This window comes from Syngnathus scovelli, chromosome 11 (assembly GCF_024217435.2).
Source record: "Syngnathus scovelli strain Florida chromosome 11, RoL_Ssco_1.2, whole genome shotgun sequence".
Classification (NCBI taxonomy): domain Eukaryota; kingdom Metazoa; phylum Chordata; class Actinopteri; order Syngnathiformes; family Syngnathidae; genus Syngnathus; species Syngnathus scovelli.
The window spans coordinates 13,711,708-13,735,152 of record NC_090857.1 but is presented as its reverse complement, the minus strand read 5'-3'; the positions used below and the strand labels follow the sequence as shown (position 1 = coordinate 13,735,152).

General features: G+C 51.1%; 1 protein-coding gene and 1 long non-coding RNA gene across 5 annotated transcripts; one reads left to right on the top strand and one right to left on the bottom strand.

Annotated features, from left to right (window-relative positions):
- Positions 1-21: 21 nt before the first annotated feature.
- pik3c2b (phosphatidylinositol-4-phosphate 3-kinase, catalytic subunit type 2 beta) lies at positions 22-20,400 on the bottom strand. Of its 3 annotated transcripts, none has more exons than XM_049734307.2 (33): positions 20,115-20,400; positions 17,043-17,620; positions 10,727-10,827; positions 10,150-10,310; positions 9,967-10,087; positions 9,665-9,776; positions 9,197-9,276; positions 9,005-9,068; positions 8,776-8,925; positions 8,518-8,551; positions 8,247-8,442; positions 7,998-8,120; positions 7,767-7,934; positions 7,580-7,694; positions 7,364-7,506; positions 7,100-7,288; positions 6,942-7,035; positions 6,727-6,821; positions 6,430-6,649; positions 5,888-5,995; positions 5,710-5,802; positions 5,480-5,609; positions 5,278-5,414; positions 5,006-5,175; positions 4,716-4,872; positions 4,524-4,633; positions 4,016-4,211; positions 3,815-3,939; positions 3,608-3,725; positions 3,268-3,343; positions 1,635-1,738; positions 1,422-1,550; positions 22-218 (listed from the first exon to the last, which is right to left on the bottom strand). In XM_049734307.2, exons 2-33 carry the CDS (start codon positions 17,598-17,600, stop codon positions 66-68), a joined length of 4,530 nt encoding a protein of 1,509 aa, XP_049590264.1. In that variant the 5' UTR covers positions 17,601-17,620; positions 20,115-20,400; the 3' UTR covers positions 22-65. The 3 variants fall into 3 exon arrangements, with proteins under 3 accessions (XP_049590264.1, XP_049590263.1, XP_049590265.1); XM_049734306.2 differs by having other exon boundaries at positions 22-882; positions 20,115-20,399; XM_049734308.2 differs by having other exon boundaries at positions 22-882; positions 6,469-6,649; positions 20,115-20,398.
- LOC137840751 (uncharacterized) lies at positions 18,823-21,399 on the top strand. Of its 2 annotated transcripts, XR_011087742.1 has the most exons (3): positions 18,823-19,732; positions 20,626-21,018; positions 21,096-21,399. It is a non-coding gene; the product is annotated as an uncharacterized lncRNA (long non-coding RNA). The 2 variants fall into 2 exon arrangements; XR_011087741.1 differs by lacking the exon at positions 18,823-19,732 and having other exon boundaries at positions 20,583-21,018.
- Positions 21,400-23,445: the final 2,046 nt, after the last annotated feature.

Sequence of the window (23,445 nt, the reverse complement as noted above, 5' to 3'; positions counted from 1 at the left end):
AGAAACAAAGCGGCAAGCACATCAGCTTTGAGTTCCAGTTTATTTGCTATTATTGTTTATTGACTTTATTTGCGTTCATCAAAATGCTTGTTGGATGTATGAAGAATAGAAAGCTTTCCGCGTCGCGCATTGACATTCCTCTCAGCCCATGACGTCGCTTCCTGTCCCGGCGTGGAGTTTTTATTTCTTGTGCATTTCAAAAGGCCAACGTTCACAGTCTGCAGTTGCACAGTTGAACAAAACCACCAAGGATGTGAAAGGTTATAAAAATAGAAAACCAAATGTGCAAAGAGAAACGAAACACAAAGATCAGTCCCATGCTAATGTGAGCGCCGGCGAGGCTTTCGCAACCCCACCGGAACACGGGCATTGACGCGCCCACCCAGCGAGTGCCCTCGTCCGCCCATGTGTAGCGACGCTCTTTGGCCTCACTCGCTGGACGCAGCGGAATGTGGCAAAAAAGGAGGCAAAAAGTCAGCAAGCGCACGCACACGGACTCGGACCGAGTGGCGGGCTCGATTTCGGCTTGGCAGAAGTGAAGGGGGAGAAGCGCCAATAGTGGAGGGGGAATGTAACCCTGTAGAGCAAAGTTGTAAGCGCGCGCGCTCAATTGTTCACTCGCTGACGAGTCGGAGGTGGGGTTGATGCCGAAAGGGCTTTTCCACGTGCGCTCCCGTTATTTTTGCGGTGGCCGCGCGGTGCTCATTGTGGCACCGGCGCCAATGGGTGCCAGTGGAGCCAGCGCTGACCCGGAACCAGCGCCCCGAGCGGCACTAAGGCCTCGCCCAACAGCGTGTTATCCCAGAAGGTGCCATCAGCCAGCACACGCACGTGCACCTGGCGCCGCTGCAGGTCGCCACGTGGGATGCGTTCGTACACCAACTGCCGGGCAAAAGACACAAGCTTGTTAGCATCGTGGCGCAACTCGACTCTGACGAGCGTCGGCCACACGGTACACCACCGCCACGTCTGACGGCAAGGCTTCGCTCCGGAACTCTCTGTGGAGTTGGCTAGGAGCCTCTCCGTTTTTTGTGTGCCGTCAATAAAGTCTGTCGACGCCTTTTGGGGGTTCTGGTCTTCGCCGTCACCGCCCGAAGCCAAAGTTTCAATACTTGAAAGACCGACAACAGCACCAAGACGCTCGATGGACCCCCTTTTATCAGGGGTCTCGAGCCCACTTGCTTTTCTGCCCGTGTGGCTGCAAAGTGGCTGGCTAATTTGCGGCTCAAAGCGGCTTCCTGGCTCAAAGCGACATTAAAGTTGTATTAGCGGCACCGGGTGGAAAGCTCCGCCTCCTGATTGCGTGCCATTCCACAGCATTTTGCAGCAGCTTCTTACTATCTGGGTGCAATTTCTGCGCAAGCTGCATTGTTTGCCTGCTGCTTTTGTCATTCCAATCATGCGTGGGTGTGCGTGGGTACCATCTCGTTATATGTTGGGTTGCAGGTGCGTCGCGCCGCCTTGGTCTTCCTCTTGCTGGTCTTTTGCGGGTCTGGCAGGAGGTAGAGTTTCACGTACGGGTCAGGGTCAGTACCGTCCTGAAGCGGGTGCTGCTGGCACACGCACGTTCACATCAGTGGGCGACGTGTGCCCGAAATCCCCCTCCCCCGATACGCGCAGTAGGACACACTGACCAGGCCTCGGATGTGCATGACCATGATGAAGAGTTTCTCGTTGCGGTAGCAGATGGACAGTTTGACCTCACCCAAATCTTTGCCAGACAGACTCCACGGCATTTCTGTGCGTGTGCACACGCAAAGTTACACACATACATACACAATCATGTCCAGCACGCACATTAGCGCGAAGCACCAATCAGTTTATTTTTTTATATATACCTAGAATAATTTATGCTGGCTTGTGATTACCGTAAATTTCAGACTGTAAGCCGCTACTTTTTTCTCAAATTTTGAACCCTGCGGCTTATAGTCCGGTGCGGCTTATATAGGGGTTTTCCCGTGATTTTTCTCATGACTAACTTATACACTCATAAAAAAGGTGGACCGCTGTTGTGGTGTTATGTTAATAAAAGTTATGCGTCCCCAAATAATCATCTCTTTCCTGACAATCATCTTTGTGTATATTCTCTTACAAATGGTAACTAAACATTAAAAACCTTACGCGATCATGCGGCAACTTTACTTGCATTTTTTTCTAACGGCCATCAGGGGGGGCTCGAGCAGAAAGGGTAAGAGTGAGAGAGGTGGAATATATGCGCCGAGGAAGACAGTAGTGGTACGTTGTGCACGAGGAAAGTTTGCGTAAACAGAGCCCAATGATGGAAGACATTGGAAGACGCAGCTTTCAAGTTAAAAGCCATTGAGTTGGCTGATAAAGAAGGGAACAGACCGGTTGCACGTAAACTTGGAATAATTGAATCGATTTAAAGTGGCCCTCCGACTTGAATGGGAGGCTTGGATGACCAGCGGCGAGAAACCTTTTCCAAAAACTGGACGCATGCGAAGAGCAACTTTCGCACAAGTCTGCCAGTGGATCCTGACAGCGTGGAGCAGTGTGAAAAAATCAACCATCATCAACGGGTTTCGAAAAGCCGGCCTGCTGCGTGACAGAGAGGAGAGAACAAGCTCAGGAGTGAATTTGGCTCAGGACGAGAGTGACGATGAAAGCGACAACATAAGAGAGAATGAGAAAGAGTGTTGCGACGAACATCTGGCGCTATTCCAATTGGACACTGAGGAGGAAGATTTTGCAGGTTTCAGCGGACAAGAGGAAGACAAAGACGGCTCTCAGTGACTTTGTTGACTGGTATGTTTTTTTTTTTACCCACCTAGTTAGTGTTGTTACTTCCGTGTTTACAACAAAACGTTAATGTTATTAAAACTTTAGCCCAGCTAGTGCTGTTACTTCCGTGTTTACAACGAAATGTTAATGCTATTAAAACATTAGCCTAGCTAGTGCCGTATTTACAACTAAATGTTAATGTGATTAAAACTTTAAAAAGGCTTTCTGTGTACTGTCTTTCTTTGTAAAAAACTCGAGTGCACGAGCGGCTTAAGTCCGGTGCGGCTTATATGAGTATAAAACAAAACAAAAATCCCGAATTTTAGCTGGTGCAGTTTATTGTCCGGTGCAGCTTATAGCCCGAAATGTACGGTAATAATTTGGGAAGAATGCAAATATCTTCCAGTGATCCTATGAGAAAAGCTCCTCCTGAAGCTCACACTCAAGCAAGTGCCCCACGGGAGAGACAATGTGAACTGCAACCTGTGTATGTGTGTGTGTGTACACACGTGTTTGCATGCACACCTGTTTTGCTGCTGCTGCTTGGTCCTGGTAGCTCGTCTCTGGGTAGGGGGTGGAAGAACGTGTACACCAGATCACACTGCACATATACACACCCCCATATATACACACACCCATATACACACACACACACACACACCGCTTCTCAGAAGTGCTCATATCATATCAGCATTATGCACTCACGTGTGTGTGTGTGTGTGTGTGTGCGTGCTGAGTGAAATGGAAACACAATGTTCCAAGACGGAGCTGAGGGGTCAAGGGGGTTGTAGACATCTGCCAACTCGTCCACACGCGTTTGAAAGTACGCGCCTGTGTGTCCGTCACGTGTAGTGCAACAACTGACCTGTGCGACGTCCTGCACGGCGTGGAGGAGCTGCCACACGTAACCATTGAGTTCATCTTTGCGCCGCTCCGCCGCCCCCTCGCCGCGGGAACGGCCCATCGCCAGGCGGCCGGGGAAGCTAGGGGCAGGACGAGCGCCGAACTCAGAATTGTACAGCCCCGGTGCGCCGCCAATCAAAGGAGGGGAGACGCACGCGTTTGGGGATACCTGGGAAGCTTGGAGGAGGGGAACAGGAGCCTGAGTTTGCTGTGAAGTTCCTGAAACTCCTCAAAGGTCCGCTGCACCAAATGCGCCTCCTGCTGGCCATCACGCTCCACCTTCACTGCGTAGGTCTAGAACACGAAGTGCACGGCACAGCGTCATTGCGGCAACTGGAGGTGGCCGGCGAAATGAAGGAGCGCCACCGACGTGAGCTTTCCCATGGCCGCTGCCGTGCGCGCACACATAGAGACTTTGGATGACGCGGTCGCTCTGAGCCGTGTGCACGCGAGGGGCGAACGACAGCGATGGGACATCCTCGCCACACGCGAACTTCATCTGCGCCAGGTTGTGGATGAAGAAGTTCAGCTTGGTCGCCACGCTGCCCAGGCTCGTCTCGATCAACCTAACCCCACGCACACACAATGATACCATGAGGTGCCTCTGTGACCGTGTTTGCTGGTATTCAGGTGGCATCACATGGTGGCGCCTCAAGACACGTGTGAAACCACACTTGTATTTCAAATGGCTTTTGCACATTGAAATGCGTCCGTGTCCAAAAAGCGCACATAAATTCCTTTCAACATTTGTGGTCGCGGCGTGGCAAGCCAAAGCCATTCTCTTCACGGCCAACAGAAGCGGGCCCGGACCGCCCGCACCAACACATTTGCTGCGGTGGTTGTCGGAGGACGTCACTCAGTCTTCATCATGCGCGCACCTGGTGAAGTACATGGTGGCGTCCGCCTCCGACTCATGAGGCCTCAGAGCATCGTAGACGTACTTGAGATCATCGACGTCGGACAATTCGGGAATTCCGCATGACAGCATCTTCGAAACACAAACAGCAGACTGCTCACCCAGACGGCATGTGCGCGTGGAAATGCACGCGTGTCGGCAGATGTGCGCCCACCAGGCCGAGCAGGTTGACGAAGAGGTGCGCGTGCTTGCGGATGATGTTGTAGGCCTCGCAGCAGAGGTCCACAAAGTCGTGGAAGCGACTGGACGGTTTGTCCCCGCCGTTGATGACGTAAGCCATGTCGGACGTGAAGACGAACGGTGCGCGGTCCCTTTGGGAACGGGGACACAGTCACGCTCACCTTCACTAGAGCAACGGCTGTGTGCAAGGCAACCACTTGGGTCCACACTTGACCTCTGGAGCGCGCTGTCGTGCATTCGCATGCAGCTGCAACCTTCACTCACCGCTTGATGTTGCCAAACATCTGAGCGTGTCCCAGGAACCTGCTAAAGTCGATGTGGAACATGTGGCCGCTGGTCTTCAGCATGATGTTGTCGTTGTGCCGGTCGCAGATTCCCAGCACGTACGTGGCCACGCAGCAGCCCGCGCACGAGTAGATGAAGTTCTCCACCGCCTATCCGCACCAAAGAATACGTGGCTTAGGGCAATGGGGTGCGCTCCTGTCTCAAGTCACCTTTGCCCTTTAAAACAAGATGCCAACGACGGGCAGATGCACCTTGTCGTACTGCTCTTCGGCAGGGTTGTGCTTCTGAAGCCAGTCAGCCAGCGGTCGGTCTTTGAAGGATCCCGTCACGCCGTGCTCCACCTGGATCTTGCGCAGCGTCTCGGCCTGAGGGATCATCTCCACCATGCCTGAACGCAAAGACGGCCGCCAATCAGATGCTGCCCGGCCGCCGGCCCGCCAAAGCGTTCCTCACCGCGGCCCCGCCCCGTGGACAAGCACTTGAAGATGACCATCCTCATGTCTAGACCCTCCTGGAGCCAGATCCTGTTCATGATGCGGATCACCTGCAGCGTCAGCATGTCCTGACGCAGGTCATCGCCCGACTGCACACACATGCGCAGAAAGGTGCAAACAACCGTCAAAGGAAGGAAATTAGGAATTCATAAAAAAAAAAAAAAACACACACACGACAGGCGGTCTGACTTTGAAGATGACGCTGATGTTGTCGCCGAGCGGGTCGAAGTTGCAGAAGGTCAACTTGAGCGGGACGGTGTTGGAGTTGAAGAAGGAGCACGCCTGCATGGTGGCAAGAGAGAGGGAGCGCCCCCCCCTCCGGTCAGCAGCGTTGGCAAGGTGGCCGGCACGACGGGCCCCGACTCACCGGGATACAAATCCCCTGCACCCGCAGTGCCGGGTTGAGGGGAAGTCGGCAGCTGCCGTTGATGGAAAAGAAGCTCTTCATCTCCTCCAGAGCGTCCCGCAGCGCCGCCTAACAAAAGCGACGTGCACCATACACGAGTCGGCCAGCTTTGACACAGCCAGCGGATCCGTTTGTCGAGATACTTTTGAGCATTGGCCGAGCTGCCTCTGAGAACGCAAATCTTACACAGCCCCCTGTTGAACCCCCGAGACTTGATTTTCAAAAGGCACTGCCGTGGAATGGGCACGGGCGGCCATCACTCCCAAGCCTACGCCGAGCTGCGTTTTCTGCCAATCAGATTTGAATCTAGTCCTCTTGGAGATGGCCCTCAAAACATGTCACCAAAGGCTGTTGGAGACGGCAAAAACGCCCGGCAGCCTTTTCAACAGAGGGACTGCGGCCGTGCTCGGGTGTGACGAGAAGGGCCGCTATCACCCAAAGGCAGCGCAGGGCCGAAAATCTCAAAGTGGTATTTTGCGCGTCTTTGCGAGTGGCGGTCGCACCGGCCAAGTGGCTGCTCTCGGGCGACACCGCCCGCTGACCTGTCTGGCGGCAGGTGCGGCGTCCCGGACGCTTTGGGCCACCTTCGTGAGGATGGACACCATCCAGCACTGGCGGTCCAGCTGCTCTCGGACGCTGTGGCCCGCGCAGCACAGCAGGGCAGCCAGCAGGTGCTGATAGCGAGCGCGGAACTGGCTATCCTGCAGATTGTCCTTCAGCAGCCTGACGGGGCAAAGAAGATTTAAAAAAAATAAAATAAAAGGCACGCCAGGGGTGTAGACGGCTAGGGCAAAATTCACCAGAAAAGCTGCTGAGTGACACTCAGGTCTTGGATTGCACGCCGCAGTAGGAAGCGCACCAGCGAGCTGTCCAGGTAGCACTCATACTTCACCGCCTCACCAAAACAAGGAAGGGGAAAAAATTCACATTGGATGGACGACACCAACTCCATCCATTGTGTGCTCAAACAGTCGAGTCAGTCGATCAATTGAGCCGAGTCCTTGCGAGGTCAGACCTGTACGAGTTGAGGCAGGAAGTCGACCAGCTCCGGCTCGGAGATCGCATCCATCCACTTGACGGCCGTCCTGCGAAGCTCCTGGTCCGGGAACCTGCAACGGCGGCGGCGTCACGGGTGGCGTGCTGGCCGTGGCAGGCCGCCCTTGTGGCACTCACGAGGCGTGGAGCAGGCCCAGTGCGTCCAGGTGACCCGGGCAGGCCCACTGTTTCAGCAGTGCATAGATCTCTGGCAGGCAGGCCCACTGCCAGCAGGGGGCGCTAGCCAGCACCAGTGGAAGCCAGTTGCTCTCCGCCTGGAGGAAGGCCTTCTTCTCCCACACGGCGCGCTTGTCCTCCCCCGTCAGCCTGAAATGCACACACTAAAGCACTTCAAGCGCTGGCCACCCATGCGCCAGAGCGGGTGGCTCTCTTGTGCCTGACCAGAAGAAGGCCTTCTTGTGGAGGATGTTGCGCAGCACCACCTGGCTCTCGGCGTCCAGTTGGGAGAAGTCGTATCGAGGGCAGAAATCGATGGCGGGCGGCATGCCGAAGACAACCTGGAAGGCTGGCGTCGGGAAGTCCACCTGTGAGCCAGCGAGTCCGTGTGAGATGAGCGCCGCGCACGCAGCTCCTCCGGCTGAGGGAGGCTTGTCCCACCTGCAGGATGACGCTGTCCGGCTGCCTCAAGTTGGGCGAGCCAGAGCGGGCGTTAATGCAGCTCCCCGCTGCAGAAGGCCAAAGGCCTAGCAGCTTCCTGCCACACATCAACACGCTACACATGCCGCCGGCCGTTAGCGCGCTATCAGGGGCGCTAATGGTGGGGGGCAAAGGGGACGCCACTTACTGCCTAAAGTCAAAGAGTGGCAGGGTTACCCAGCCCAGGGCCTCGGCGCCATGCCGCTGCCTGCCCTTCTCCTCTGAGCTGCCGGGGGGCGGCAGTGAGCTGGCATACAGTGTCACCGTCAGCTGTGTCTCCCGGGGAAGCTGGCTGATCTGCACCGGGAAGGTCACTCTGCGCTGACAAGCGCGGATGAGAAGATGGTCGGCGGGCGCGGTAGCAAAGACGGGCGCCTACCTCTGGTCCCACACCACCAGGTGGAAGAGGTATTTGTTGACCAACTGCTTGTTGGTGTGCTGGGGGGCGCAGAGCTCCACCCCTCCGTGACTCAGTGCGCATGACAGGAAATATCTCTCGTAACTGCGCGCGCAAACAAACACGCACATGAATACCGGAGGTGCCAAGCGCCTTGGCGTGAGAGTGTCAGCGTGCACCCGAGTGGACAGGGATGTGCCCCGCACCCACGTGCAGCCAAGGGAAAGCCACCTGGCAGCCCAGGTGACAGGCAGGCGGTGCGCGGCGTAGACATTGAAGGAGAGCACGGTGGCTGTGCGTCCCGCCTCCTGGACAGGCGTGGCGCCAGGGCGGTTGTGTGGCGCTGTGTGGAAGTCGGCGTTGAAAGTGGCGCAGTACAGGTCCACCAGGTCCAAGATGGCAGCCGTCAGCCTCTCCACCAGATTCTCTGTGAGACGGCAAGCGGAGCGGACAGGAAATTGTGAGGACGAGCGGCGGGAGGGACGCGAACAAGCGAACTTACCTCGGTTCTCCTGGACGCACAGCGCCGAGGCATCCTGCCGGTCAGAGAGCACGTGTTCAGAAGTCTTGTTTTAAGCTTTCAACTTGGGCTCTCACATCAGGTCAGAGGTTTCAAATTTGGGTTTTGGACCCAGTTTTAGTGTGAAAGTCCAAATCTAAAGCCTGGTCCTTTTGACATTGTTTTAAAAGCCAAAATTGAAATGCTAGCGTCGGCCTAAACACGTTTGCGCTGCGGCACGACACAAAAGCCCGAGTGCACCTTGAGGATTTTGGGCTGCAGGCGACAGGGACGAGCAGGCAGCCGTCCGAGCGCCGCCGTGACCTCCGGCGTCTCCACGCCTGCTAGCGAGCTGCACAGCGCCTTCACCGACTGGACCAGCCGCTCCACGCTCGGCGGCGCCGGCTCCGCCTGCCGGGGCCCACAACCCCCCGAGGGTCAGTCAACTGTTCACCGCCCGAAGGTCAGTCGCCCGCGCTCGACACCTTACCTCAGCCAGCGTGAAGGACTCGGCCTCGTTGTAGAAGGTGTCCAGCAGCACCGTCAGAGCCTCCCTGTGTGCAAAACATCCAAATGCAGAGCTACAGCACTAGTTTGGTTTTTTTTTCTCTGAGATATGAGGAGGGAAAAGTGGCCATTGAAGTATCCAAGCGAGCCACCACTAGCGCTGGTGCCGCATCACCTGGTGAGCGTCTGCTTGATGGGTCGCTCCTGCAGCAGGATGCCGTGGTTCAACGCGGACGCCAGCTCGTCATCATCCTTCTGTCGGGTTGGACCAAAAACAAGAACCTGGTACGGTTGTCGACTTCAGGGCTCAGTCTTTTGTGTCTTTCCGCAAAGCAGAGGGGGCCTTTTTCTATTGTTGTTGGCTTCATCATGGGGCTCGAGCGAGCTCCTGGTCACGTTGCTATATTGATATGCCAATCTTTGCACTGCCTTGGAAGATGTCTGTGAGTTAGTTTCAGCCACGATTTGTGTGTGTGTGTGTGTGTGTGTGTGTGTGTGTGTGTGTGTGCGCGCGTGTGTGTGTGGGGGTGAATTTGGCCTAGGACCACACCATTCGCCGCTTCAGACAATTAGGCGGAAATGTTCCCGTCTGCTAGTCGGTCTGACGTGACGACTACAAATAGGCGCACATGTGTGCACGGACCGTGCGTGCCAGCTCCGTGTCGATACCATCTCGCCGAGTGAGGACCAGTCGAACATCCCGGTCCAACTTCAAACATTGTTGCACATACTCGGAACCTGCCAAAGTCTGACAGCTGCCACACGCACGCATGCACACAAACACACATGCTCACATTGGAGGAAGAGAAGATTGGACTGAGGGAAAAGCAGTACGTCAGAGACACACGAGAGGAAGTGGGCAACCCACACGGAAGCGGCGCCGACGCGTTTCTGCAAACAAATAACTTCGCCGCCTTGTTGCCTGGCGAGAACGAAAGGACTTACTTTTGCAGGTACTCGTCGTATCCGCACACCCTCAGCAGGTAGTCGTTCACGTCCAGGTGGTTCAGGTCCTCGTGAGTATAGCACAGCATCTGGTAGATGATCAGGTCCGCCGTGGAGGAGCCTGGCGCACACGCACACAAGTGAGCGCGGGTCGCCTGGAGAAGGCTGCGGCGACTGACCAACCATCACAAGTGAAGATGAGTGGCTCCTCAAAGTGAGCGCTGATGACCGTCACCTTGACGGCGGGACACGGGCCGCAGCAGGTCTCTTCCGGGCCGGCCCGCGGAGACCAGACCAAGCCGGCGTTGGTGGAGCGCTTGCAGTGCGGGTACGCCAAACGCAGCCTGGGCAAACACGAGCCAGTTCTCAACTGCCGGCTGTCAAGCTGAAAACAAAAAAAAAATGGCACGGCACCTTTCCGAGGCATCGCCACGAGTTGAAGGCACCCTTTTACCTCGTATTCACTTGACGCTACACCGCCATCTAGCTAACAATTTCAGGGTGGCCAAAATGTTCTTTTCTGACTTTTCTCACGTGGCGCCAAATTTGGGCTCCTCTGGCCTGCAAATTCGCTTCGGTCAGCACTGCCAGGGGACACCGGAAAGTCGACCACATTTACCGAAGGTTGGCAACAAACGATTCTTTGAACAATGGATTGTGAACAATGGATGGCAATCACCCGATGGGCCTCCAATTGAGGCAGGAAAAGCCCCGCGCCAACGAGGCCCCACCCCCCCAGCGCAAAGTCCACCCTACTCACACGTCCAGCATGTGGCAGAACGCTGCCACCTCCTCGTCGCGTTCCTCCAACACCTGAAAGAGTTGGTAGCCGAAGCCGCTGGTCCTTAAGCCCGGTGCCACCTGTCGACCATTAAGTTAGACTGTCAAGTTAGCGGGCAGCACGACTTGATGGGCCAGCCACCGCTCCCGGCAGGCGCAATCTTGATGTGTGGCGAAGACACGGCAACTTGTGTACTGATGTCAACCTGTGATTGATTGACGACGCACGTCTGGGGAGAGGACGCTTGCGCTGATAGTTCGCCGCTTCTCCACCAGAATTAGTTTAGTTTTAGTGTCATTATTAAAGTTTAGTTTTTAGCATCTAGTTTTAATGTGCAGGCTAAAGCGGTCGGACCGCAGTTACCAGGACCGCAACGGGCCGTAAGTTGAGCGGAAAGGCCCTGTCGGGCGGAGCTGGCGAGGAACGAGAGGATGGTGTTGGTGAGGCTGGCGCAGTCGGCCCACAGTCGCCTGGACTGCAACAAACCTTCACAATCAGCCGGCTGCCTACTACGGCGCAACCCCCCACGCCCCGCCAAGGCATCTGGCTAGCCTAGCCAATGGCTAGCACTCAAGTTCAGTGTTCTCCAACCGGCACTATGTTAACTTACTCCAGGGGTCACCAACACGTTGCCCGCGGGCACCAGGTTGCCCGTGAGGACCCCATGAGTCGCCCGCAGAACTGTTCTAAAATTAGCTCAAATAGCAGCACTTGTCAGTGAACTGTAACTATTTATTTTACAGTCAAACCTCGGTTTTCGAACGTCGGGGGCTTTGTCTTAAAACAGATTAAATTTTTTTGCCATTATTTGTAATGGGAAAAACAGATTCAGAATTCGACCGATTCGCTTCTCGAACCGCCTTCTGGAACGGATTGTGGTCAAAAACCAAGGTTTGACTGTATTTTTGCTATTCTTGTTAAAATCACATTTACATGTGAACTGGAGATGACAATAATAAAACAGTGAAAGCCAAATTGAGCAAATTGGCTATTTCAGAAGTCTGTGTCAAACTGGTAGCCCTTTGCCTTAATCAGTACCCAGGAACTAGCTCTCGGTTTAAGAAAGGTTGGTGACCCCTGACTTACTACCTGCGTGAAGTTGCCCCCCAAAACCTCGCAAAATTTAAGGAAAATAGTCTGATTCGTTTATGCTTCGTTTGTGCCGGTTTGTGCAGCAAAAAATATCGTTTGTGCTGCTATGGTTTTTTAGTTATGAATGTTGTATGTATGTTTTATAGGTCATCCAGAGTTTACCCAGCCCCCCCTTTCCCCCCAAATGGACCCAAAATGGTACCGTCCGTTTGTGCTTCGTTTGTGCTGGTTTGTGCAGCAAATAATTTCGTTTGTGCTGCTTTCGTTTCGGAGATATTACACATTTATTTTTTAGCGATGACGTCATCGAGCCCCCCCTTTTCCTCCAAATGGACCCAAATTGGTACCGTTCGTTTGTGCTTCGTTTGTGCTGGTTTGTGCAGCAAAAAAATTTGTTCGTGCTGCTTCCGTTTCGGAGATATTGGGCATTTAATTTCTAGCGATGACGTCACCGTGAACTTGGCCCCCCCCCTTTTTCTCCAAATGGACCCAAAATGGTACCGTTCGTTTGTGCTTCGTTTGTGCTCGTTTGTGCAGCAAAAAGTTTCGTTCGTGCTGCTTCTGTTTCGGAGATATTAGGCATTTAATTTCTAGCGATGACGTCACCGTGAACTTGGCCCCCCCTTTTTCTCCAAATGGACCCAAAATGCTACCGTTCGTTTGTGCTTCGTTTGTGCAGCAAAAAGTTTCGTTTGTGCTGCTTCCGTTTCAGAGATATTAGGCATTTAATTTCTAGCGATGACGTCACCGTGAACTTGGCCCCCCCTTTTTCTCCAAATGGACCCAAAATGGTACCATTCGTTTGTGCTTCGTTTGTGCAGCAAAAAGTTTTGTTTGTGCTGCTTCCGTTTCGGAGATATTACACATTTATTTAATAGCGATGACGTCACGTAGCCCCGCCCCCCTATTTACTTCCAAATGGACCCAAAATGAAATAGTGCCGTTCGTTTGGGCTTCGTTTGTGCTGCAAAAAGTTTCGTTTGTGCTGCTACGGTTTTGCAGATATTACACATTTCATTTATAGTGATGACGTCACCGTATTTCGTCACGAATTTCAAGCTCCTGGACTGGAATGCTCCTGATGTAGGACGAATACAAGGTAAATATGTTCTTCGTCTTTTTTTCTTCTTTTTATCTTGCAGAAAACTTTCACTGCGGGAAATGGCTTTTGGTACGAGGATATTTCTGTACTTATTTTTTTATTGTGCTTATTGATTAATTCCCTTGTTATCATTACGCCTATATGATCATTATTTTCAATTAAATCTGACGTGTAAAAGGTTCACTGCAACCTAAATACCTGGTGAGTCTATGTTTGTTCCAAAACATTAATTAATGCAACAATTAATACATCAATCACACCATTCCAGGGTGTGTCTCAGTCATCAAACAACTCGGACTTCTCCGCAGACCACGTCACATCCACAGAAGCACCCGTCTCAACTTTGTTTTCTCCCAACCCGTCCATAACACTACTATCCATCTGCTCCTCCTCCGACCGACACCCCGTCGCATGTCCAAGACGTCATCAGAGACCTGGCGCACTTGGAACTTGTAGTGGCAACCATGCGAGGCTGCAGTACTCCAGGTGGCCTGGAAAACATGGTGTAGATCTTACTCCTACACCGAGCGGACTCCGACACGAAACGGACACCGGGTTGCCGGGAAAACACGGAGTGGACATTTCACCAACACGGAACGGACTCCAACACGGAGCGGACCCCGGGTGGCCAGGACAACACGAATTGGATTTCACTCCAACACAGAGTGGACTGCACTTCACGTGGCACAGAAAACGTGGAGTGGATTTCTCTCTACTTTGCCCCCTACCTAAACACAGCCGCACAGCCACAATCAAAATGGATCTCCTCAACATCCAAGCACTCACCCGTAAATCATCATTTATTCACGACCTCATCCTGGACAATGTGCCTGACTGAGACCTGGCAACCACCGGATGTCTATCAATCCCTCAATGAAGCCTGTCCTTCTGGTCCTTCATAACTAAACCTCGCAGCACTGGCCGTGGCGGTGGCTTGATCTAGAGCTGACCCCCCTCCCTCTACCTGACCACGCCTCATTCGAATCCCTTGCATTCAAATGTAAACCTCCATATCCTATGACAGTTTTACTCATTTACCGCCCTCCTAAACCAAACTCCACTTTCATTCCAGAACTACATGATCTACTCGCTACCCTCTGTACCTCCACTTCCTCTAATCTAACCATACAAGGTGATGTTAACATCCATGTCGACACCCCCTCCCGGCCCCCTGCCTCTGACCTGCTGCAACCTGACTGCTTACACCTCACTCAACATGTAAATGTCCCCACTCATGACAAAGGGCATACACTTGACCTTGTCATCTCCTCATCGGCCATAAGCAACCTACAAGTTCACGAGGTCAGTGTGTCTGACCACAAACTTATTCAAATGGAACTGCCTTTCCCATGCCCCCACTCCAAACCCAAGCGGCAAATCTCATTCAGAAATTTCAAAAACAAGACACTATAGCACAGGACCTCCAGCTTCTCTCCTCCTCCTCTGCAACCTTTCCATCAGTCAGCAAGGCAGTGGACTATTACAATAACTCTTTGGCCAAACTTCTAGGTATCCACGCCCCCATAAAAAACAAAACAGTCACTTTTTCACGTTCAGCCCCCTGGTACACCAGTGAGCTGCGTCTAATGAAGTCAACTGGACGCATCCTGGAGCGCCGTCTCAAAGCCTCAGGACTGACCGTGCACAAACAGGCCTACAAAGAACATCAGAAGGCTTACTCAAAAGCCCTTGGGAATGCACATGCCCAGTTCTACTCCAATATCATAAACAATACCCCTGGAAATTCAAAACAGCTCTTTTCAACCATCAACCACTTTCTCAAACCCCAACCCACCACTCCAACAGAATCCTCAGAGGTAGTGTGCAATAACTTCATGACCTTCTTCACCGCTAAGGTTGACAACATCCGCTCCCAGCTCCTCTCCTCTTCTGGCCCCTCCACTTCACCTCCACCCCCCTTCCTTTCACCCGGGACAGTCCAGCCTCTCCGCTGTTTCTCCCCCATCTTGCAGTTGGAGTTAGAGGACATCATCAAAAAGATGAAACCCTCCACATGTGCCCTGGACCCTTTCCCCACAGCCCTCATTAAACAACAAACCTCAGCCATTAGTCCCCTAACCAATGTCATCAACTTGTCACTCCAGGCTGGCTCTGTACCCCCTGCATTGAAGACAGCCATCAATACCCCCCTGCTAAAAAAAACCCTCACTTGCCAACTACAGACCGATATCAAACCTCCCGTTCCTCTCCAAGGTTCTGGAAAAAGTGGTAGCTGCCCAACCTCACACTCATCTCACCCGCAATAACATTGCTGAGAAATTTCAATCCGGTTTTCGCTCTGGCCACAGCACTGAAACAGCCCTTGTTAGGGTCACCAACGACCTTCTCATGGCTGCCGATACAGGCTCCCAGTCACTCCTCATTCTGTTGGATCTGTCCGCTGCATTTGACACTGTCCACCACAATATCCTCTTTAATCAACTGCACTCCACTGGATTCTCTGGCACTGCTCTAACCTGGCTTCAGTCCTACCTCTCGAACCGAACCGAGTACGTTTCCCTGGAAGGGAAAAAATCCGACATACACACCGTCACCTCCGGTGTCCCCCAGGGATCTGTACTCGGTCCTACCCTCTTCACTCTCTACATGCTACCCCTCGGCAATATAATCAGGAAGTTCAGCATCTCATCATTGTTATGCGGATGACACCCAGCTATACGTCAAACTCGACCCCCCGCCCTCTACAACCCAGCCTCCTCCATCTCCCTCATCCATCCTCTCCCTGTGTCTGGAGGAGATAAAGGCGTGGATGAATCTCAGCTTCCTGCAAGTCAACAGTGACAAAACCAAAGCCATGTTAATTGACACTCCCCATCAGATCCATACCTTCCCAATAACAAGCATCTCATTCACCGGTCACACTATCCCCCTCTCAGCCACTGTCACAAACCTGGGTGTGAAACTGGACCCTCAACTCAACCTAGAGTCACACATAAAACACATCTGCAAAACCTCCTTCTCCCACCTCAGGAATATTTCTAAAGTCCGCCCCACACTTACCCTGACAGATGCTGAGAAACTTGTTCACGCCTTTGTCTCCTCCAGGCTAGACTATTGTAACACACCTCATCGAGATCCCTAGCAAGAGCCTCCAGAGGCTACAGTACATTCAAAACAGCGCTGCTAGGATCCTGATGAGGGTGCAGAAAAGCGACCACATCACACCCATCCTCCGTTCTCTGCACTGGCTCCCCATCAAATTCCGAACTGATTAAAAGATCACCCTCCTCACTCACCAGTGTATCCTCGGACATGCTCCCCCATACCTCAAAGAACTCCTTGCCCCAAAACCTGCCACCCAAAGCCTCTGCTCATCCAACTCACACGTCCCGAAAACCAAGTTGCGCACCATGGGCGACCGGGTCTTCTGCCATGCAGCTCCCACACTGTGGAACTCCCTCCCCGACCACCTAAGAGTACCCCAATCCATTGGCTCTTTCAAAACCGGACTTAAAACTCACCTCTTTGCGCTAGTATTTCCGTAATCCTGTTCTCACATCCTGGTTGTCGTCCAGTTGTTTTATACTTGTCTTTGCTTTGCTTTCTTGTTTTTACTTACCATGTAGCACTTTGAGATTCTTCTGAATGTAAAGTGCGTTATAAATATAATCTATTATTATTATTATTATTACTCTTGTCAATGCTGCACTTGTGCATCCCTGCTTGTGCCTAAGACAGAGTGAGGCGGGCGGGTCACATGACCACTGGCGGGCGGGATGGGAGTCGCGTTCTATGGACATCTTGTCAATACTTTGCTATCCAGTATTTGGCCACTGGAGGTTTGCTTTCCACTCAGAGAGTCAACAGGCAAGAAGGTCTGCCAGCCAGTCACTTCATGTCACTGGAGGGAAGAAGATGAAAGCAATCTTCCTCCAGATATGACCCAGCCAGCGCCAGGCCTGACTCCCTCCATCCAGGATACATTGTTGCTAAGCGGGAAGCTCAACTCACGCAGTTTTTGGACTCAGTCAAAAGCGTTTTGTGCCCGTAAAGTAGGCCACAGGAAAAGGGAGCTCATTCACTCTGTGCGCTCAACGTAGGACGGATACGCCACCCGAGCGTAATCCCAGGGCATCTTACCGGCTCCGCTGACGCTCGGCGCCGGTTCTTGTCGCTCTTGGCGGTGGGTAAGTAGGTCCTGGGCGGGACTTGAGGGGGGAGGGTGTGGCTCCGTGCCACAGGCTTCCCGGGTGGGTCGTCGACGGCATCGCAGTCCGGCTCGCCCGGAGGGACTTTGCGCAGCCCCATGTCAGGCGCTCTACCCGGCAACGAGGGATTCTCTGAGCCCCGTCGCGGCGGCAAAGGTGGGATGGGGTTGCGCGGGGGCACGGCGGGGGGGGTATCGTCAGGAAATGTTTGGATGCTGCTGGGAAGGGTCTTGGCGTCGGGGGGGCTGCGCTCGTTCAGCTCGGGGCCATCCGGGATGTAGACGGCAGGGAGGGTTACGGTTAGGGAGGAGTCGGACAGAGCCCGCTCCCCGGCAGGGGCGTTTTGGTTCTGCTTGAGCCTGGAGAGGGCGTCGTACTCCATCTGCAAGGCCTCAGCCAGGACCAGCTCTTTCCGACTGAGTCCAAGAGAGTCCGGGCAGGCCCGGCTCCCACTCACGCCGCCCTCCTTCTGGGTCTGCGACTCCGACATAACGGAAGCGTGGCGATCCGCTAAGAGGACACACGACAAGTTGGTTAGCGACTCCAGCAATTTAATTTAAATTGACTTGACCCGATCGTTCTACGAGTCCAGGCCTGAAAAACTTATGACGCACACAGGCGCGCACACGCACACAAACACACACACGCAACACACACACGCAACACAGACCTGGCCGTTTAAACCAGTGGTCTCCAACCTTTTTTGCGCCACGGACCGGTTACGTGTCAGAAATATTTTCGCGGACCGGCCTTTATATAAATAAATAATAAATTTATATAAATAACTAATACATTTATAATAAATATATAAAAACGATTAAATAGAATGATACAACTGGCATAAAAATAAATATAAACCACATAAAAATAAAACTCACCATTACGTTGAATTAGTGGGAGCACTGAGTTTGTTTCTCAGAAACGAGCCCGTCCTATCTTGGCATAATCGGAGAAAAGGACACCTAAAGTGTGCTTTTGTTCACGTTTTTTCTTTCAAAAAATTCCAAAGGTTTGTCTTTTAATGCAGGATGCTTGGTCTCCATGTGCCGAAGCAGTTTTGAAGGCTTCATTGCCTCGTTAGCTAGCCTGTTGCTACATATTATGCAGAGTGCGCTTGGCGCGTCAGAGTAACCTGTGGCGATAAATCCATATTTTAAGTAGGACCCCAGGAATTTTTTTTTAAATACAGCTTTCCTTTTCGTAGAAGTAGAAGTAGAGCCTCTTCTTCTTCCGTCTCCTCATTGGACTTTTTTCCCTTTCCGAAGAAGCTTTCCAAACATCTCTGTTTCTTGCTCATTTTTGCTTGCTTCGCTTGATTGACTGGGGTGACATGTCACGTGACAAGAGTGTCTTGGCCTTGTTGGAATTGATCGTCGATAAAAAAAAAATATATACGTATGTATGTATATATTTATTTTTTCTGTGCGGCTTAACGGCCCGGTACCAAGTGACCCACGGACCGGTACCGGTCCACGGCCCGGTGGTTGGGGACCACTGGTTTAAACCATACAACAAGCAATAAGCAATGGAGCACACGTGACGTGCGTGCGTCTATTTAAGTGGGTCGCAGCTGCTTTCGTCAAGGGAAGCAGCTCCCCATCTGGTGACTAATACGTACATCCTCTTCTCCCCTACCATATTTCACATGGACAATGACCGGATAGTCATCATCAGCACAAGTGTGGGTGTATGTGCCACACGGTCGAGGTCAGACAAAAGAGGGGTGTGTTGTTTTGTTGATGTCAAGAAATGTCACGCTGTAATGTTGAAAACACTCTGCTTTATTTCAGCCTCTACAAAAACGAGTAGTGATCCTGCACGCAGTTGATTCTATTGATTGACTGTCTTTTTCCATGCGCCTATTCAAATCACATGACCCTTTTTGCAGGACATAATATGTCACAAGGGGAGATACAATCCATCCATCCATCCATCCATCCATCCATCCATCCATCCATCCATCCATCCATCCATCCATCCATCCATCCGTTTTCTGTACCGCTTTGTCATCAGGCAGTAGGCGGGGGACACCCTAAACCGGTTGCCAGCCAATCGCAGGACACACAGAGACGAACAACCATCCGCGCTCGCACTCACATCTACGGGCAATTTGGAGTGCTAAATCAGCCTACCAAGCATGTTTTTGAGATGTGGAAGGAAACCGGAGTGCCCGGAGAAAACCCACACGGGCATGGGGAGAACATGCAAACACCACACAGGGAGTGGAAACGAACCCGCAGCCTCCTAACTGTGAAGCGGACGTACTAACCAGTGAGCCTACAATCTAATCCAATCCAATCCGTTTTTCTTTATTTGGCGCTTTAACAACAGCTGTCACCGCACGCGGGGGAAAACGGCATTGGGGCAGATGACGTCACAATTTCCTGCACCTTCCATCAAGGCACACGACGGCAATGACGTCAAACTAGTCGAATACATGATGATATCGATCATGACGGGGACCAAAGGATAGATCAAGATCAAATAAATATACATAGAAAAGAAAGACACCTGCACAACCGTGCATTGACCAAACGGTGACTTGAACGCGGACCGTTAATTTGCTCGCCAACAATGAATTGCCGCTAACTTCATCCAGCGCGGCACAATGCGTTTCAACAGGTAACAAATGTATTGCGGTCTTTTGCGCGTTTCCAAAATGTTACGCACCTCTTCGCTCGATGAGGTTCGAACGGAGGGCGGCGACGGCAGCACGGTCCACTTTCTGCCCAATAGCTTCAGTTCAACATTCATTTTCGGCGGATTGTATCAAGCCGATGTTTACCTCTAGTCCTGATTCCGGCTCATAATCTAACAAACATCATCGCTACGACTATTTGTTTCACTTCAACTATTTGTCAATGCAGTTCGACGTGAGCGCGGGTTGAGACCCGGCGAGTGAGTCCATAAGTCAAAAGTGAGCCAGCGAGCCATGGTGCAAGCTAACACGCGCTAACCCGCATCCGAACGTGCTAAATTAGCGACAAGGCTGATATTGACCTACCTTGCTGGGTTCCCGCCGGGCCGCAGCCGGTTCACCGGAGCCGGCGGTGTCGTTGGGCGACGGAGGAAGCCCTCGTCATAGGAACAAAAAATATCAAAATCCTATTCGAGTAAGCGAGGCAAGAATTTCGGGTAGACCGCCGGATCTAGCCCCTCAATTGTCAGGGGTGGCAGTAGGGGCAGCAGTAGCGTACGTGTGCAGCTTGTCCGGAGCCTCGGAACCTGACCACATGGACACGCTCGCCGCTGGAGTCGCTTCTTTCTATTTTCAGGACTCTCTCCTCCGAGAGCAAGTGGCACCCAGTTCAATTTGAAAAGAAGCGTGTAGTTTCCGCAAGTTGTTTCGAAGTAAAATGAAGAAAACCCCGAAACTTGCGTTCAAATGACTTTAATCCAAAATATTTGAGTCGCTCCGGTCAATGTTTGTGGTTTAGGCGGTTTCACTGTTCCCGAAAACATTTTGATTTCGATGATACTCATATCACCTGTACTTCCGGTGTCGTTCATTTCAGCGCTTGACAATCAGGGGGGCAGCGGAAGGTGAAACAGTGACATTGAGCGGCCGCCAGATTCGAATCACAACGATTGGAATCAGGGTTGGGGTTAACATGTCCTTACATTTTATTCAATACGTTATAAATTATGTTGAAATACATTTTAATCGTGTTTCAAATCTTTCTTGATTGTTAGAAATTTTGTCCAAAATCGTAGAAGTCGTTGACTTAACAATCACCTTTGGACCAAAACCATGGCATACGAAATAACCACCAATCCCCACCCAAAATTCATATTCACGTGCCAACTATCGTCCACTTGAAGCCATAAGAATGTAAATGTCAGCACCCACGTAAACTTGGTTGCCGACGTTTTCAGACACCATATGATGGCAGAAGGTGCCAAAAAAGGTAAGTCAGGAACCACATTGCCACACCTGCCACCTCCTTGGATGAGCTTATCACAAGCTGTGCCCTTCCCCACCCAGGCGAGCGTCATCAGAATGTGCCGAATGGAGTGAGAAAGAACACATTCAGTCACTTTGGAGGTTTTCAGGGGGTGGATTTTACAGACTCCCGGCCTCATTCTGACCTCCCGCTGCTTGGACACAAGCACTTGTACAATCATTAAATGTCTTTAGCATGAATAAAGATTTTTCACCTGACAGCACAAATGTAAATTGTGTTGAAGTATACTGCAACTGTAGCGTAAGATGTACAGGACTGTCTCAGAAAATTTGAATATTGTAATAAAGTTCTTTATTTTCTGTAATGCAATTAAAAAAACAAAAAGGTCATACATTCTGGAGTCATTACAAATCAACTGAAATATTGCAAGCCTTTTATTATTTTAATATTGCTGATTATGGCATAGAGCTTAAGAAAACTCAAATATCCTATCAAAATATTAGAATATCATGAAAAAGTATACTAGTAGGGTATTCAACTAATCACTTGAATCGTCTAATTAACTCGAAACACCTGCAAGGGTTTCCTGAGCCTTGAAAAACACTCAGCTTGGTTCAGTAAACTAAATCACAAGTATGGAGAAGACTCCTGATCTGACTACTGTCCAGAGGACCATCATTGACACCCTCCATCAGGAGGGTAAGACACAAAAAGAAACTTCTCAAAGAGCAAGCTGTTCACAGAGTGCAGTTTCAAAGCACATCCACAAAAACTCTGTTGGAAGGGGGAAATGTGGCAGGAAACACTGCACAACCAAAAGAGATGACCACAGCCTTAACAGCATAGTGAAGAAGAGTCGCTTCCAGAATTTGGGGTAGCTTCAAAGACAGTGGACTGAAGCTGGAGTCCAGGTATCGAAAGCCACTGTTCACAGACGTGTCCGGGAAATGGGCTACAATAGCCGTATTCCCATAGTCAAGCCACTTCTGAACTCAAGACAACGGAAGAAGCATCTGACTTGGCCTATGGAGAAGAAGCACTGGACAGTTCCAGAGTGGTCCAAAGACCTCTTTTCGGACAAAAGCGAGTTTTGTATTTCATTTGCAAGTCAAGGTGCCAGAGTCTGGAGAAAAGGCTAGAAAGGAGCAAAATCCAAGTTGCTTGAAATCCAGTGTGAAGTTCCCACAGTCAGCTGCTGGTGTTGGTCCACTGTGTTTCATCAAGTCCAGAGTAAATGCAGATTTTAGAGCACTACATGCTTGTCTGCTGAAAAGCACCATGGAGATGATGATTTCATTTACCATCATGATCTGGGACCTGCCCACAGTGCCAAAACCACCAGTAAATGGTGTACTGACCATGGCATTACTGTCCTCGATTGGCCTGCCAATTCCCCTGACCTGAACCCCACAGAGAATTTGCGGGGTATTGTGAAGAAGAAGCTGAAAGACACCAGACCCAACAATGCAAATGAGCTAAAGGCCGCAATTGAAGCATCCTGGGCATCCATGACACCTCAGCAATGCCACAGGCCGGTTGCCTCCATGCCACGCCGCATTGGTTGCAGTAATCCGTGCAAAAGGATTTCCAACCAAGTACTGAGTGTATTAATGGACATTTTCAAATATTTGATTTTGTTTTGCTGTATGCCATAATCAGCAATAAAATACAAATAATAAAAGGCTTGCAATATTTCAGTTGAGTTGTAATGAATCCAGAATGTATGACATTTTTGGTTTTTTAATTGCATTTCAGAAAATAAAGAACTTTATCACAATATTCTAATTTTCTGAGCCAGCCCTGTATGTATGTATGTATGTATGTATGTATGTATGTAGGTAGGTAGGTAGGTAGGTAGGTAGGTAGGTAGGTAGGTAGGTAGGTAGGTAGGTAGGTAGGTAGGTAGGTAGGTAGGTAGGTAGGTACGTATGTACCAGTGACGTGAGGTGAGGTTCATGACTGGGGAGGTCGCATTGGCCATAACATGCACAATAACGTGAAAAAAAAACATATATAAGTCGCTCCGGAATACAAGTCGCATTTTGGGGGAAATTTATTTGACAAAATCCAACACCAAGACCAGACAAGAACGAGCAACAACAGGCTAAACGATAGGTATGATAACGTGACATAAACACAAACGAAGAGCTGACAACGGGCCTGACGTAACATTCAGAGTTATTCAAATAACTATTAAATAGATAACACGTTTATAAAACCATCTGTGTCACTCCAATTCATTAAATCCATCGATCGTCCTTTACGGAAACTATGCCGCGTATGCGCCGCGCCGCTGACGTCTAAATATTCTAAATATTCCACAGACCCATATAAAGTATATATCAAATAACTCATATAAACAACATTATCAAACCATCTGTGTCACTCCAAATCATTAAATCCATCGATCAAATTCCTCGTCCTTTGTCA

Excerpts from the sequence above, each read along its gene's own strand:
- pik3c2b (XM_049734306.2), bottom strand. The coding sequence starts at position 17,600 with ATGTCGGAGTCGCAGACCCAGAAGGAGGGCGGCGTGAGTGGGAGCCGG. Across the intron at positions 5,996-6,429 it reads CGAGAGCAGCCACTTGGCCG|GCGGCGCTGCGGGACGCTCT; the intron begins GTGCGACCGCCA and ends CGCTTTTGTTAG. Across the intron at positions 1,551-1,634 it reads TCATGCACATCCGAGGCCTG|CACCCGCTTCAGGACGGTAC; the intron begins GTCAGTGTGTCC and ends GTGTGCCAGCAG.